Raw genomic sequence first — 14,142 nt, 5'->3', positions numbered from 1 at the left:
TTAATGAACCTAATGGATGCACACATTAACACAATGCAATGGGAATAAACAACAAAACAAATCTGAAACAGTTGCTGATTCTGGCGTCGTTATTAATGACTCATTAGAAGCCAAGCCCACCCTGCTCGAGATCGGCCTGTCAGCCGCAGGAGCAACTCGCAGCCATATTAGACACGGTTGAAACTATTCACATTTATCGACTGGTCCATAAATCAAAAGGCAAATGTTGTCTTTCGTGTAAGGAGCTGGCCCGTGCCGGTTAGTTAGGAGTGTGACACCGCGGGGAGCTTCCAAAGCTGCTCTCAACAGCTTCTCCGCGTTTCTCCGCCGGGGCCGCTGTCAGGCTGTAGGTGGATCCAATTAAAATACCTCTGCCTAAATGTTGTAAAACCTGCCTTCTCCGAGCAGGAAATGCCTGCCGTTAAAGCATGGTGTCACAGGGAGCACAAAGGCCCGTAGTGTGTCTATCTCCTTCTGATAAAGTGCTTCTGGAACACGTTTGAGCCGTACCCACCCAGCATAATGGTCATGAGGCCCCAACAAAGGGAGTTCTGTTGTGTTTGCGTGGCCAGGTTGGACCACTGTGTCTAATGCCTAGCAGGTGTGGAATATAAAATAGTTTGATAGTTTGGCGGGTGAACAGTTAGTACATTATTGTCAGGGGGGTCTGGGCAGGCAGCAGCGCTTGGCTTAAAAGGTTTACTTTTAATGAAAGTTGAAGAACTGGCAAACACTTTTCCTATTCTGCTAATGCAGCAGAATAACCTCAGCTACTGACATTGAGCCTTCAGCGCAGAATGTAAATAAGGAGGCCGGCCATTTTCTCTCGAGGAATCTGTCAGTCAGGTATCGAGTGACGCTGCTTTTATCACTAAAAGCAGTGTAGTTACGGCGGTTAGCGCTGTAGTTACAGTAATTTAACTGTCCCAGCGAGATGTACACAGGGCAAGGAGACATAATACACATTACTGTCGGTATTTGCTTCCACCATGTCTGCTGGAAGTGATCTTTGAGAATTTTTTTTTTGCCGTTGGGGAGAACCTAACGACTGCCTGTGTCCTGCGGTGTGGTTAGTTTCGTCAAAAAAAAAAAAAAAGATAATAATAAAATAAATCAAAAAAATCACAGTTTTTGGTTAAATATCACGCATTAAGTGTGCGAGAAGTTTTCTATCATGTGACCAAAACCACAGTCTTTCCATGACCCTAACCGAGGCCTGTGAATGTCTCAACGCAACCATGAAAACATTAATTATGCTGTTGTTTCTTCAAGTGGGTACAGGGCATTCGTAGGAAAAATATGAGATACATTGTGAAGGTTTTGCATAGCAGTTTTTCTGTGTTTTTACCTCCTCATGACCTCAATTAACATTGCACTCTTTAGTGTGTCAGGAATTAATGTAGTGTAAGTTCTAATGCAAAGGACATAAACGTATCAGTTATAGGTGAATATTTGGTGCTTTGTTGTTTTTTTTTTTTAAATGTAACTTATTTTGCATAGAAGTTCTGAACAAGCCTTTTGTGTCTGTTGATATTTTATGGAATAAAATAAATGCTTCCTCATTATGTCAATAAAAAATGTCATTTGGAGGAATGAACTATTTTTGTAAATGAATATGTTGTTCTGAAATCAGTTGTGAATTAGTAGTAAATTAACATCATTTTATGGGTCAGGGTAAATTTGTGTGTTTTTTTTAAATTTTTTTACAAGACTTTAATCATGTTACTTTTGTTTCTTGTTTTATGCATCATTTTTAAAAATAACGCCTTGCAGCACTTTACTGTAACTCTAATCACGCTAATTATCCTGCAACAGGAAACACCGAGAACAGCCCTGCAACCTCTCCTCCCCGTGTGCTCCGTGCAGCGAGCTCTGACCGGCCTCTGCCTGCAACCCTCTCCGCTAAAAGTTTACTCCCAGATTTTAAACTCAACCACTCGCAGCAGGTTGACAGATTACCTTTGGTCCGGAGCCCAAACGGACAGTGTCCAAGCCACGATAAACACAGCAGCTATTATTTCTGCTTCCAGTAATCTACCTACTATCGAGCCAGATGACGTGAAGAAGATAACGGCGCTGCAGCCAGGACTGGGGGGAAGTGGAAGACATTCAATCGCGCCCTTTTTTTTTTTTTTTTTACAGCGTCTGTCTGATTAAGACCTGATATTGTAGCTTTGAAGTCGGTGTTATTTCTTCTTAACGCCGTACGTCACTGAAGGCTGACATGATGGAAAAAAAGAGGGAGGGGAAAAAAAAAAGAAGCCTAATGTCCTAATTAAGATTGCACAGATTTGATGATGGAGCAGAGAGAAGGCAATTGAAGCCATGTGTTCATTTTCTCCCAGCCTCCCCTCCATGTGTTCCCTCACTACTCCCTCTTCCCCAACAATCTCAGAGAGGACTTATTGCACATGAGCGTGGACTCCTAGATGGAGTTTCATCTGTAAAGAAATTCATATATTACAGACACGCCGACAAATATATTCAATTGTGTACAAACAAAAAAAAAAACTCACTTCTACTCCATGAAATGAGTTAAATCCATCAGCAGCAAGTAGCTTGACGATTAGCTAAACCCTACGAGCACACTTTCTTTGTTTTGGGCATCTGAATAAGAGCCGCATACTTAAAATTTAAGCTAAGTGTTGCTCACAAGAGATCCCTCTCCACCGCATCAAATTCAACCCCGAGACGCTCTGTACTCTTCAATTGTTTCTGTATAATCGTTGCCAGAAGAAGCAGCTGTGACTGTGACTGTGTGTGTTAATTGTGTGTGTGTGGGGGGAGGGAAGGGAGCTGACTGGTGACTGGGGAGAAGCCCAGGTGTTTGTTTACACTCACACCACCGTAAGTGTCCATAGCTGGGGCCGGCTGCTGGGCCGGGGGGAGGCTTGGAGGCCAGGAGACGGGGCCTTTGTGTACAGAAGCCGCTCGGTGTGCTTACATTTACAGAAAGAGTTCAAGTGTCGCGCTGCCACTGACGGAGACGGCCCCGCGCCTTCCACTCGGAAGGGCCCGAGGCACGAAGCAAAACAGAGGAGCCCGGGAGGCAGGGTGGTAAACAACAGCAGAGGTTTCAAGCGTATTATTTCAGTGAGGATGAACTGTTCGCTAGAATATGTTGCTGTTTTTGAAACAAGGGTGTAAAAATATGTATCACAGGAACGGGAAAACATTTCAGGTTTATTTGTATATTAAATAACACCTACTATTATTCAACCTGCTTCTGTCACTTTTCACACTCTGTTTTGTCATTCTTCAAATTTATGGAAATATCTTTGCTTGACACTTTGAAACTGTAGTAAATTGTAGTTTATCTTCAAAGATTTTTATTTTTTAAAAATATTCCAAATGATCTGATTCCAAATCTATGACACCGTGAGCATTAATCAGAACAGACACAGACGCCTTCTGAAACGGGATATTCTCTCACTCTGCAAAATAAGTTAAGTGTTTGTGAAATTGGGTACAGTGCTGCTGGATAAGTCAGAAGAAATTCATTCAACAAGTGCTAGATGGAGCTAAAGTCAGGAGCAACACAAATTCTTTTGAGACCTGAATTTGTACACACAGACACTGTGACGCAACAAATGTCCCTCCACAGACACTGGCTGCAAAGTTTGGAACGCAACTGTTTATGTGTAATAATTATTAAAGCTGCACACTAGTGAGGCTGCAGCCCTACTGTATAGTGACGAGTCACTGACTAGAGTAAAACACACGGCAGTGCTTCTTAGAGCAGCTCACATTTCCCCAGAAGAGTCTTTTCTCTATTTTGAGAATGGCAAGGACTAAATACGTTGTGCAGGTGCCGAAGATGTGTCATACGATCCGGCCTGATGGATGCAGCAGCACACTGATCTGCCCGGTTCAATAAACGTTTAGAAAGAAGCGCGCGCGGCCAGTAAAAACCCATGGAAACATCACCGCACCTGATATTTAAATCTAACCCTGAGCACGTGATTAAACAGATGAAGGTGAGCGAAAGTGAAAGGAGACCTGTCTCACAATAACACAAGAACTACTCGAACAGGCACAACGAAGGGCCGGGAAGACCTTTTTCTTCTTCTAACAACATAGAAACTGAGGCCGATGTTGTTTTAAATAATCTTTAATATACCATACCTCCGCTCGGTGCAGTGCTGTGCAGAGACTGGTTTTCGCTTTCCAGAATAGAACCAAAAAAATAAAAACATGACAACTCTTTGGGATTTTTATTTCCAGAACAACTGCCCTAAAATTAAATCAATCTGAGGAGGAAAATAGACCATGCAGTTGCAGCGTCATGCCTCATTTTGCAACTACAACACCTAGTTTCAGCCATCGTTATCAAGTTTCAGGGAGTTTGCAGAAGTTAGTTTTCAGATAAAAGTCTACTGACTGTTCCAGTAGTTATACTGCTCCTTTACGGTTAGAAGATATATATATATAGTTTGGTTATTTGGAAAGTCTGAAACACAAAAACTGAGAAAGAAGGCTCATCTGCAGTGTTGTTTCTTTTGTGTGTGCGCACACATTTGCGTCTGAATGCAACTAAATGAGCAAAGGTTATCGGAGGTTTACTTGTCTGAATCGGTGGAGACAGTTTTCACTGCGCCTTTCACTCAGACATCAGACGCGGCTCTAAAAAGTTCCTCCGCACCTTAACAAATCGAGCCGCGCTTTCGTTTTAGAGATCAGACACTTGCTGTGCTTTGACAAATGAAAGTTTATTACATATACACAAACCTACAGGATGTAAAAAAAAACTGCCCTCCTAGTGGGGCTCACACCAAACAGCACAGAGACACGGAGAAACCCAGTGTCTGTGTGAGTGTCTGTTTTTGCAGACAAACGATGCCCCCCCCCCCGCTCACACACCAGAAGACGTTGGGCTCTGTGACACAAACTCGACAGGGGAGGAACTGAATAAAATAGATGAAACACCGAAAGACTCTTTCTTGTCGAGGCATAGTTAATATTTTAAAAGCAGGGAGCTTGTGCATGTGCGCGGCGGACTGCGAAAATGCCGTTCGCACGATAACTCATCTCCAAGCACACGCGAGCACGCACAGCTGAAGATTTTCAAGCTGAAAACCCATTTTCTGCTTCTCTGAAATTCATAAAAAAACATCACTTACCCTGTGCTGTTCTAGATAGTCCAAACATAATGTCAGAAATAATCACGAGGTAATTGTAAGGAATGCAATCTGTGCACTGATCACAGCAAATTGTGCTTAAATAATTCACTTAGTAATCAGACCCACTCTTATAAATTAGGACCCAAGATTTATTGCATCGGTGTGACTTAATGGAAAAAAAAAACAGCACAGCATTCACTGCTTGTGCATCAGTCCCATCCGCACACAGATGCCACTCAGCACTCGTGCGACAGCAACGCATCCTCAGAAAAGCACAGAAATCCTCAACCGTTAAGATAAATTCACCCAGACCTACATCCGAACCCTGCGACTAGTGTGTCGCCAGAGTTTCCGTGCTATCTTCAGCACTAATGCGCTCTGGGTTGATGCGTCTTAGTTATTCAGGTTAATGCGTTCGCCTGTGGGGCATATTTCCATTCTGGCTCCCATTGCACACACACACATCCTTCTCCAAACTGCTGTGCCATTACTGCTCACTCACACTTCGGTATAGCTGCAGCCACTGCTGCTGGGGGAAACCGGATGACCTTCAGAGAGACGCGTCCTGCTGTGGCCTCCGTTGCAGTTATTTGTAAAGTGCTTCTATATCTACGCTACGGTGTCACACACTGAGACCTAATTGCATTTTTCTACAAACAGGGAAAATAGTTCGTATAAACCCTTTTGTCGAATACAAAATTCATACAGCAAAGCGTCAATAAAACAACCGGGCCCCACTGGTTAAACATCCTCACACAATATATACATACAATACATACACGACCAGAGTTATTACTTTGAAGCAACCTGGACGCCTCTTCTTCTTAGAGCCCAGTGTTGTCTTAAAAACATTCTTAATATAATTTATTTTTTATACAGTAGTTTAATTGTTTACTAGTTCTATTCCACATAAGGTTTTGCCCATACCCGCACACACTTCACACACCCACACATTGACACCACCTAGTCCTATCTAAGTTTGTGTTTTATTACTGGTTCTTTTTTTGCTTTTTATTAGTTGTGTTATTGTTATTTTATATATAAAAAATAAAATCATCTGTTTTGTTCCTGTTTCCTGTTGTGTTAATCCTTGCTACTTCTTGTTTGTATTGTCTATATGGCACTTCACTCCTTTGTGTATCCTGTTAATGATGGCAAAAAGAAAAAAAGTAAATAAAAAAAATAAAATGACCCTGCATTTGCTACATATTCAAATTTAATAAAGCATGTAGGTCTTCAGCTGAGGCTGGGGTACCTGCAGGTGAGGGACTCGTGGTAGGGTTTGATGCTGGCGCTGCGGTCCCTGCGGACGGGCCCTGGCTCAATGGTGGGCAGTCCTGTGGCGGAGGTGGTGGTGGTCCACGTGGACGAGATCCTCCTCAAAAGGCCGGGGTGGAGACTCCGCCTCAGGCGCTGCACACACGCACACAAAAGCACACGCACACTGTAACCACGGCTATCTTATCACTTTGAAAAGTGAATAAAGTCTTAACCAATGAGTGATTGCCAGAGTCATAAAAACACAACTGTAATTGCTTTTGTATTTAGATAAAGGCTCTTAGAGCACTTCCACCTGCGAGATAAGGTTAATGCTTATTCACTTTGTCTCGAGTCAAATGAATCATCGAGATGAGGCTGTTGTTTTTCCTGCATTTGGCCTAGCTGGAACAAATGGTGCAGGCGATCACCTGGAAAGTTTTCCACGACTGGGAGCGTTTGATGAGTTTGTCTGCGCTGGCTCCAAACAGAGTCAACAGCGGAGATACTGCTGGATGGAGGATATTGGGGCGGCACCTGTTCCTCGTGGCATATGACCAGATGCACCATTGGCATTGCGGCGCGCAGACTGATTCCATCATACAGAACGTGCCCATCTCTGTTGTGTCTCTTTTATCTCATCCTCGCAGTCGTCTTTATCCGTCTTCTCCGCGCTCTTTCCCTGGGATTCCCAGTGGCCTGTGCCCGTGTGATGCCTCCATCTGTTCGGTGCCATGCAGCCGTTTGGCACAGCAGCTCTAAACATGGCAGCCACTCTCTCTCTCTCTCTCTCTCTCTCTCGGTCCTCTGCAGGGTGACCTAGTAAAGATTGCCTCAGAATCCTGAATGAGCCCATTCACAACAAGGCTTCTTGTAGACTGAGAGCTAGCTCACACACCCATGCGTAGAGATGTTTAGGCCATTTTAGGAGATATTTCACTGACTCAGACTCACATAAACACGCTTATCAGTTCATATGTACACACTCAGATAAGCGCGGCCTGTGTACAAATTTGCACGCAGATCCACAAAGCTCCATTGTGTATGATAACTAAATAAATTATGACCAGTGCGTTTTGCATGATGCATCCAAAAACTGCACGCATCAAAATATCATTTTTTTTTTTTTTCTCCCCGTTTGGGGCAATGACGCCAGGATGTGATTTTGCAGCTCCATAGTCACATTATTTAATGAAAGCCCTGCGGGCACAAACCGAAAACAGACACACATGTGGCACAGAAACACACACACACACACACACACACACACACACACACACACACACACACACACACACACACACACCACCACCACCTTTGGCAACAGCAGGGTAAAAACCAGGCCATCTACGCAAAAAAGAAAAAAGCTGATGCTTGCCGCTGTCAGTGTTGATTTGATTGATTCGCTCCCTGTTCAAGTGAGAAGAATCAATGTAAATTTGAAAAAAGTAGTTTTGTTTTTTCCATTCATGTTTAATGATTGATGAGTTTTTTTTTCTTTTTTCTTTTACACACAGCTTCTATTTGCAAAGCATGAGGCCGGGCACCGGCGGCGTACATCAAACTAGTTAGTAGGCAGAGAAAAAAAAAAAAAAAAACTCTCCTCCACAAACCGCCTTCACTCCTTCTGTTATTCTCCTCTCGGGGCAGTTAGAGCTGGGCACATAGTCTCTGGGGAGGAAAAGTCTAAATGAATGCAACTTCACTGGCTGCGCAGCGTGTCTAAGCTTAAGTTCGGATGATGTGAAAATACACCTGTCAGGCCAGCGAGCGGCTTGGTGGCGCGGCAGCCATCGATCACGCGCGGGCGTCCGCGACAGCGGGAAACGGCTGAGGACGGATAATCGTTGTGGGGGTCCACTTTGGTTGACGTGCGCTCGTCCCTCTCCGCAACCCTTTTGAGAAATGTGTTCACCTTCGGGTCGCCTCTCCTCTCCTTACTCGCCTTCACTTGCACACACTGTTTGGCTCTGCACATCTGTCATGTTGACACAGCTGTGGCTATGAAAGGGAGAACAGTGCTCTGAGCAGTAGACGCGCTCTATTTTTCTTCACTCAGCTCTATGAAAATACACTCCGTCATTTGATGCTAAAAGCTCTGAGAGCAGGAAGCCCTCATTAGCTGAAACATGGGCTAAAAGATTAACATGTGTGGGGAGCGCTGCATGGTGTATAAATCATTTGGCCTTAATAAGGTGGACTACATTTCCATCTAAGGATTATTTCAGCAGTTTCCAAATAAAATCGTCTTGGCTCTTGACTACTTCTGATTAACAATTCTGACTTCTGCAATGTCCTCACTCACGGCTCCTTAGTGCCGCTTATCTCGCCAGTGAATCATTTGGTTACCTTGTGGATGGATGTCTTCTCTCCTTTCTCGGGTCCCTCCTCTGAGTCGGAGCAGATGTAGGCATCGCTGGGGTTGAGCAGGGGGGCAGGGCGTGGCCGGTGCAGCGGCTGGAAGGTGAGCTGGGTGGTTAGCAGGTTGCTGACGGCCCTCAGCGAGGTGCAGGTGTTGGGGGGCAAAGACGGGTCAGCCAGCAGGTCTGTGATCAGTCCGTGGGCCTCTCCCATCACCGCTATGTCCACCAAGACAGTGGTGCCCGACGACTAGAGGGTGACAAAGGGAGACAGAGAAGTGAGAATTAACGCTACCGCCTCCCCCCCGCCGCTAACGCGAGTCGATGCTAATCAATGGACGGGCCTGGGTAGCGGCCGCGTGCAGCTTCGTGGCGGCGGGCGTGAAGAGCAGGTGCGTAAACTATGTCAGCAGCTCCCTCGTGAGAGCGTAATGTGGTTAACTGTGACATGGCATTGTGTGGCGCTGGCAGTCAAACTACGCTGCGCTAATACAATAAATTGTGTTTGTACAGGCGAGCAGCTCAACTTTGTCCACGAGGGGACGGGGCATTCATCACGGGCGATGCTCTGACGTTGCAGAAAACACACAGGTGGCTGCATCCCACTGAGAGAAGGTGCTGCTGTGAATAGTGGTTCTCTGCCACAGCTTAGTGGGGCACTAAAGGGAGTTCAGCCATCGTCTGTGTTATTAATTTCACCTGTGCTTTTCCTGCTGTGACAAGCCGGCCCTAAAGGTTCATAATGAAAGGTTTATGGACAGCAGACATCAGAGCTCTTAACTTAATGATGCACTAATCAATATTCCTATTCTAGACCGTTTTACTATGTCTAAAGCATAGGTTTTCAAGAGGTACTGCGGAGGTACTGCAGGTAGGGTGGGGGGTTGCAAAATCTTTGATTGATTAGCCATTTTCTATAAATATATATTTTTTAATTTCCCCCCACAAATTTAAATTTCTTTAAATGCACATTAACATGAATCCAATATATTTCAGTAAAGGGATAAGGGATTCAGCTTAATACTGAATGCAAAATGATAAGAATAATATATATTTATATACAGCACTATGCCAAGTTTAATAGAGAACACATATCCCAACTTAAAGTCTCCATCTGCACACTGTATAATGTCTGTATGACATTCAGATAGATTCACTCTGCACCACCTGATAAACACCGATGTGAGATCTCTAAAGGACCACGTCATCCCATCTACCTGTGACACAGCAGTTTAAGCTCGCTGTCTGCTCTAGTGTTCTGAATGAGCGTACGAATGCTGACGTCTGTGCGCCATGCGCAAAGAAGAAAAGAGAAATGCTCGCCACAGTAACAGCCCCGTACGGTGCTGATGTGCCGGCGCAGTGTTTGCAGCTCAAGTAGCTTCATTTAAATTTAATGCCACCTCTCTACAGACGTGCTCCGTGACTATGCAGCACATTAAACTGCACAGTTATAAACATATAAAATAGTTCAAAAGCTTCATTAAAGGCGGGTGGAAAAGCGACTCAAAACTGTGGTACAAGTGCAACAAAGCACATATATTACGCAAAAACAACCAGAGAGGGCAGTGAAGCACTGCCTCTCAAACTGGTATAAAGTTATGTTCTAAATGCTGATTCTGTATTAATAATTGAATATCAACAAAAAATTAAATAAAAACTGAAGATAATTATACATAATGTTAACAGGGGGTATTCTGCCTGTATAATGAGGGCTAGGTTCTTACTTTCTTTAATGTTTGACTTTTACTTATAATTAAGCTTTATTACGTTGCATTCCAGGACTACGCCATGAAGACTCATTCCTCAGTCATGAAAAATTACATCAGCTTACAACTGATTTAAAAACTATCACAGTCTGCATGCACCAGAATCCTGCTGGAAAATTGCAAGAAAACCAAATCATATTTCAAAAGAGCACTCATGGGGGAGGGAAGAAAAAAAAAGCGCGCAGCACAGAATAAAACAAATTACATCAAAAAGCAATACGCAAACACAACAATATGAAAATAGTTAAACAACAGACGACTGATTTTCTTTTTGGATGACTTTTAGACGTAACAGTAGTGTTGAAACTCAGATTCAGCCAAGGGTTTTATAGCTGTATCGCCATGCATATACCTTATATGGCTCCTTTTAGCTCGGAGAAAGCAAACGCGAGACGCAGCAGTGAGAGGTGTGTTACAGTAGAAGACGCTGACGCACTAGTGGCTTGTTAAATGTCTGAGTAGCAACATTAGTGAAACCCGCTCAGCACAGCTGTGCGTTGCTTTATGCTTAATGAATGGACTCATTAGCCAGAACCTGACCCCTGACATCCTCACTCCCGACCTCTCGGATGGCCAGCAGCCACCATCGCTCTCTGACCGTCTGCCTGCGTGGCTTTGAAGAGCACCAGCCCTGTGTTAGCCGGCCTTGTTTTCGAAGGCCGAAGTGAAAAGTTCACAGCCCACTCTTAATTGCTGCGCCTTGAGCTGTTGAACAACCACCGCTACACATGGATCGGTCTTGGCTGCCAGCTAGTTTATCTAATAAACCCACGAGTTCCCCTTTTCCCCAAAGAATGTTATCAGATTTTTCTCCCCCCGATGTCCCATTCGCTTTGACACCAGCTGCCAGGCACCCAGAATTATTCTGCTTACACTGGCTAAGCAGCAAAAGGTTGACCTGAACAACACATGCGTGAACAGCCTTCATTCATCGCCACTTGTGGGAACAGCAAAGGTTTCGCATTTTATTTTCCTAAAGTCCTATCAGATAAGTCGGTGTATGGCTACAAGTTCTCCTGCCGGTCTGCAAAAATACAAAAGCCGTGTGTTCGCTGGGAGTCAGGGAAATACCTCCGCACGTGTTGATCCTCACGCTGCAATGACGCACATTAATTGATAAATCTGACTCGTGGCCAACACTGCAGCCAGCTAATCTCTTTTAAAGGCGAGGGACGTCCTGTGGGGAGCGAGCGGAACATTTCTGGACAGAAGCCTATTGTATTCGTTTCATCCTTCATCTCCGCCGTGCTCTCTTTTCTTCTTCCGTGTCCTATACTCTGCTCTGCTTCACGCTGCAAGGGAAAGACATAAACACCTGTCTCTCAGCTCATTTGAAGGCTGATTTAAGGGTTCGCTAAAGAGGGGGTTAAAAGAAGAATATGGCCGCTGGAAAACATCTGGCCGCGCAAAAACAACGGGGATCCTTAGGGGGTCTCAGCTGCTCCAATCACGCACGCAAACACATCTGCAACTCCTGCAAACCTCACCCCTGGTTCTCACACCCCGGCCAACTGAAAAAAGTCAAGCGAAAGCGCTCTGTTGTTTTTATCCTCGCTTGCATTTAGACCGCTCCATTTTTTATTGTTCTTCGCTAGATTTATTGTATATTCTCTGGTTTATGGATCTATTTTTTTTGACTGTGCTGCTATTCCGCTGTTGTTATCGGAACTAAGTTTCGGTCCCTTTCATGCACCTCATGATTTGGAATGACAATAAACCTTGAACGCATGAGTAAAGCATACAATGTCTCTCCTTAAGCTGCACCTGAGTGCACATAATGAGTGGCGCCGGGTTTGAATTTGTACTGAGCGTGAACTACTTACTGTCCACAGCCCGACATGAAACCTCAAACAGAGTGACAGCATCCAGGTGCATGCGTAGAATCTTGCCTCCACTCAGTTTGTAGTTTTACCCTTTCCTCTGAGAAAGCGGGAATGCCCGTGCTGTGCTAAGATATGTCAGGTTGCTGGAGAAAACTTAAAACATTCCCTGGAAGCATCTCGATAAAATGTTTGCGAGACAAAGAGTTAAAGCCCTGAGCCATTAAAACTAAGCCGAGTGCTGGGAAAGATAAAGAATGCGAAGTCTGTCCCTGCTTTGAGCTTTTACGTTTCCCTAAAAAGCTGAGTCTTGGCCGGAGGACGCCTCATAATGTTCCCAATCTTTCAACAATGTGAAACTGAAAACTTAAGAATCATCATTGGACATCCTGGAACAGATCGAATTGTAAGTTGCATAATAACATGGGGTTATATAAGCATTTCCTGTCAGGTTAGATGATCATTGTCATCCATCAGACGTGGCCACCTCTGTAGCAGCAGGCTTCATGTTCTGAACGGATAGATCTCAAGCGAGCTCAATGGGGTGACCTCTGTCTGGGAGAAAGTAGTGAATAGGAGAGAGAGAGAGAGAAAAAAAAACTTTCCAAACAGATGTTATGATGGAGCGTTTAAGGCAGGTGGCTGGCCTTACCTTGGACACATCTGTGGTGTTTGTAAATTACATTAACTAATGTACTGAGCCTTCCAGAGAGGCTGGGAGATACGTTTAATTACTTAAACGGTGCGCACACGTGTACTTTTCACTGCTGCCCTGCACAACATCCACAGCAACGCACATCCACATCTGGGATCTGTCAACAACTGTCTGCCACTGGCTCACACTCCTCTCTGCGGAGACGTTGCTGAGAAATACACCCTCCAGAGTTCATCTGGGATCCAGTGAGTCAAAACTAAATCTGCTTTAAAGTTATAAAGCGAAAAATAAAACGTGTCTCTGATTATCAAGGCTATCAAAGCAACACGTTTTCTTTTTTTTTTCACGTCTGAAAATGATTCATCGTCACTCATTACATTTGAGATTGGTCATTCTCTCTTTCAACAGGCAACATAAACATAGTCAGTGGCCGCAAACAGCTGGAAGCTGGAAGCATCAGGCCTACACGCTGAGAAAGTGGCAAACTGACAACCGCTCATTAAGTCTGATCGGTGCACTGGCACAGTCGGTTGGATTTACACAGTTGATGTTTGATTTTGAATGAATTTGAGTTTTATACCAAATATTAGTTCCACGTGCTGGATGCAACGCTGAAAGCGATTCGAAAGCACTTCCGTGAGCCGGCAACAATGAGAGGGTGTTCAAGGAATAGTTTGACATTTCGTGAAACCCGCTTCCTTGCCAAGAGCCAGATAAGAAACCTGATGCATTTCTCATGTGTCCGCGGCGAATACGAGAACGTGGAAATAGAAAGCCTGGCTCCGTTCAAACATAACAAAATCCACGTGACAGCACTTCCACAGATGATTGATTAACATATTCATATCTTATTTGTTTAATCTCAACCTTTAGAAATAACAGGCTGTAGAATAACCGGCTCTGGACGAACTTCCACTGACACTCGATGTAAAAAAACTGACGTACTCGCCCGAGTCTCAGCGAGAGGGCGAATAAAGACATTTCCAGAAAAACGTCAAACTGTTTCTTTAAATAAATGAAGCAATCACACAACACTACAGCATGTTTTGCTTTAGCCTAAGAAGCAGCGAACGCACTGTAAATAACGGTTAAATATCCTGCCTGAGAGCCCTGTGAGGTTGACCGTGTGACCTTGTGCTATCCAAGACGTAATATCTGGGA

The 14,142-nt window shown here is 44.3% G+C and overlaps 1 protein-coding gene across 4 annotated transcripts in view; it reads right to left on the bottom strand.

Moving 5' to 3' along the window:
• Positions 1 to 14,142, bottom strand: part of LOC125014874 (cGMP-inhibited 3',5'-cyclic phosphodiesterase A-like) — a 69,588-nt gene that overhangs the window by 12,724 nt on the left and 42,722 nt on the right. For all 4 annotated transcript variants that reach the window (XM_047596384.1, XM_047596382.1, XM_047596383.1 and 1 more), the window contains 2 exons: positions 8,727 to 8,987; positions 6,376 to 6,533 (listed from right to left, as the gene is read on the bottom strand). In XM_047596384.1, the coding sequence (XP_047452340.1) occupies positions 6,376 to 6,533; positions 8,727 to 8,987 (419 nt within the window). The remainder of the gene's footprint in view (positions 1 to 6,375; positions 6,534 to 8,726; positions 8,988 to 14,142) is intronic.

Source organism: Mugil cephalus, chromosome 10 (genome assembly GCF_022458985.1).
Source record: "Mugil cephalus isolate CIBA_MC_2020 chromosome 10, CIBA_Mcephalus_1.1, whole genome shotgun sequence".
NCBI classification, from domain to species: domain Eukaryota; kingdom Metazoa; phylum Chordata; class Actinopteri; order Mugiliformes; family Mugilidae; genus Mugil; species Mugil cephalus.
Note: the sequence above shows the minus strand (reverse complement) of the source record. Positions and strands in the feature narration are given on the sequence as shown.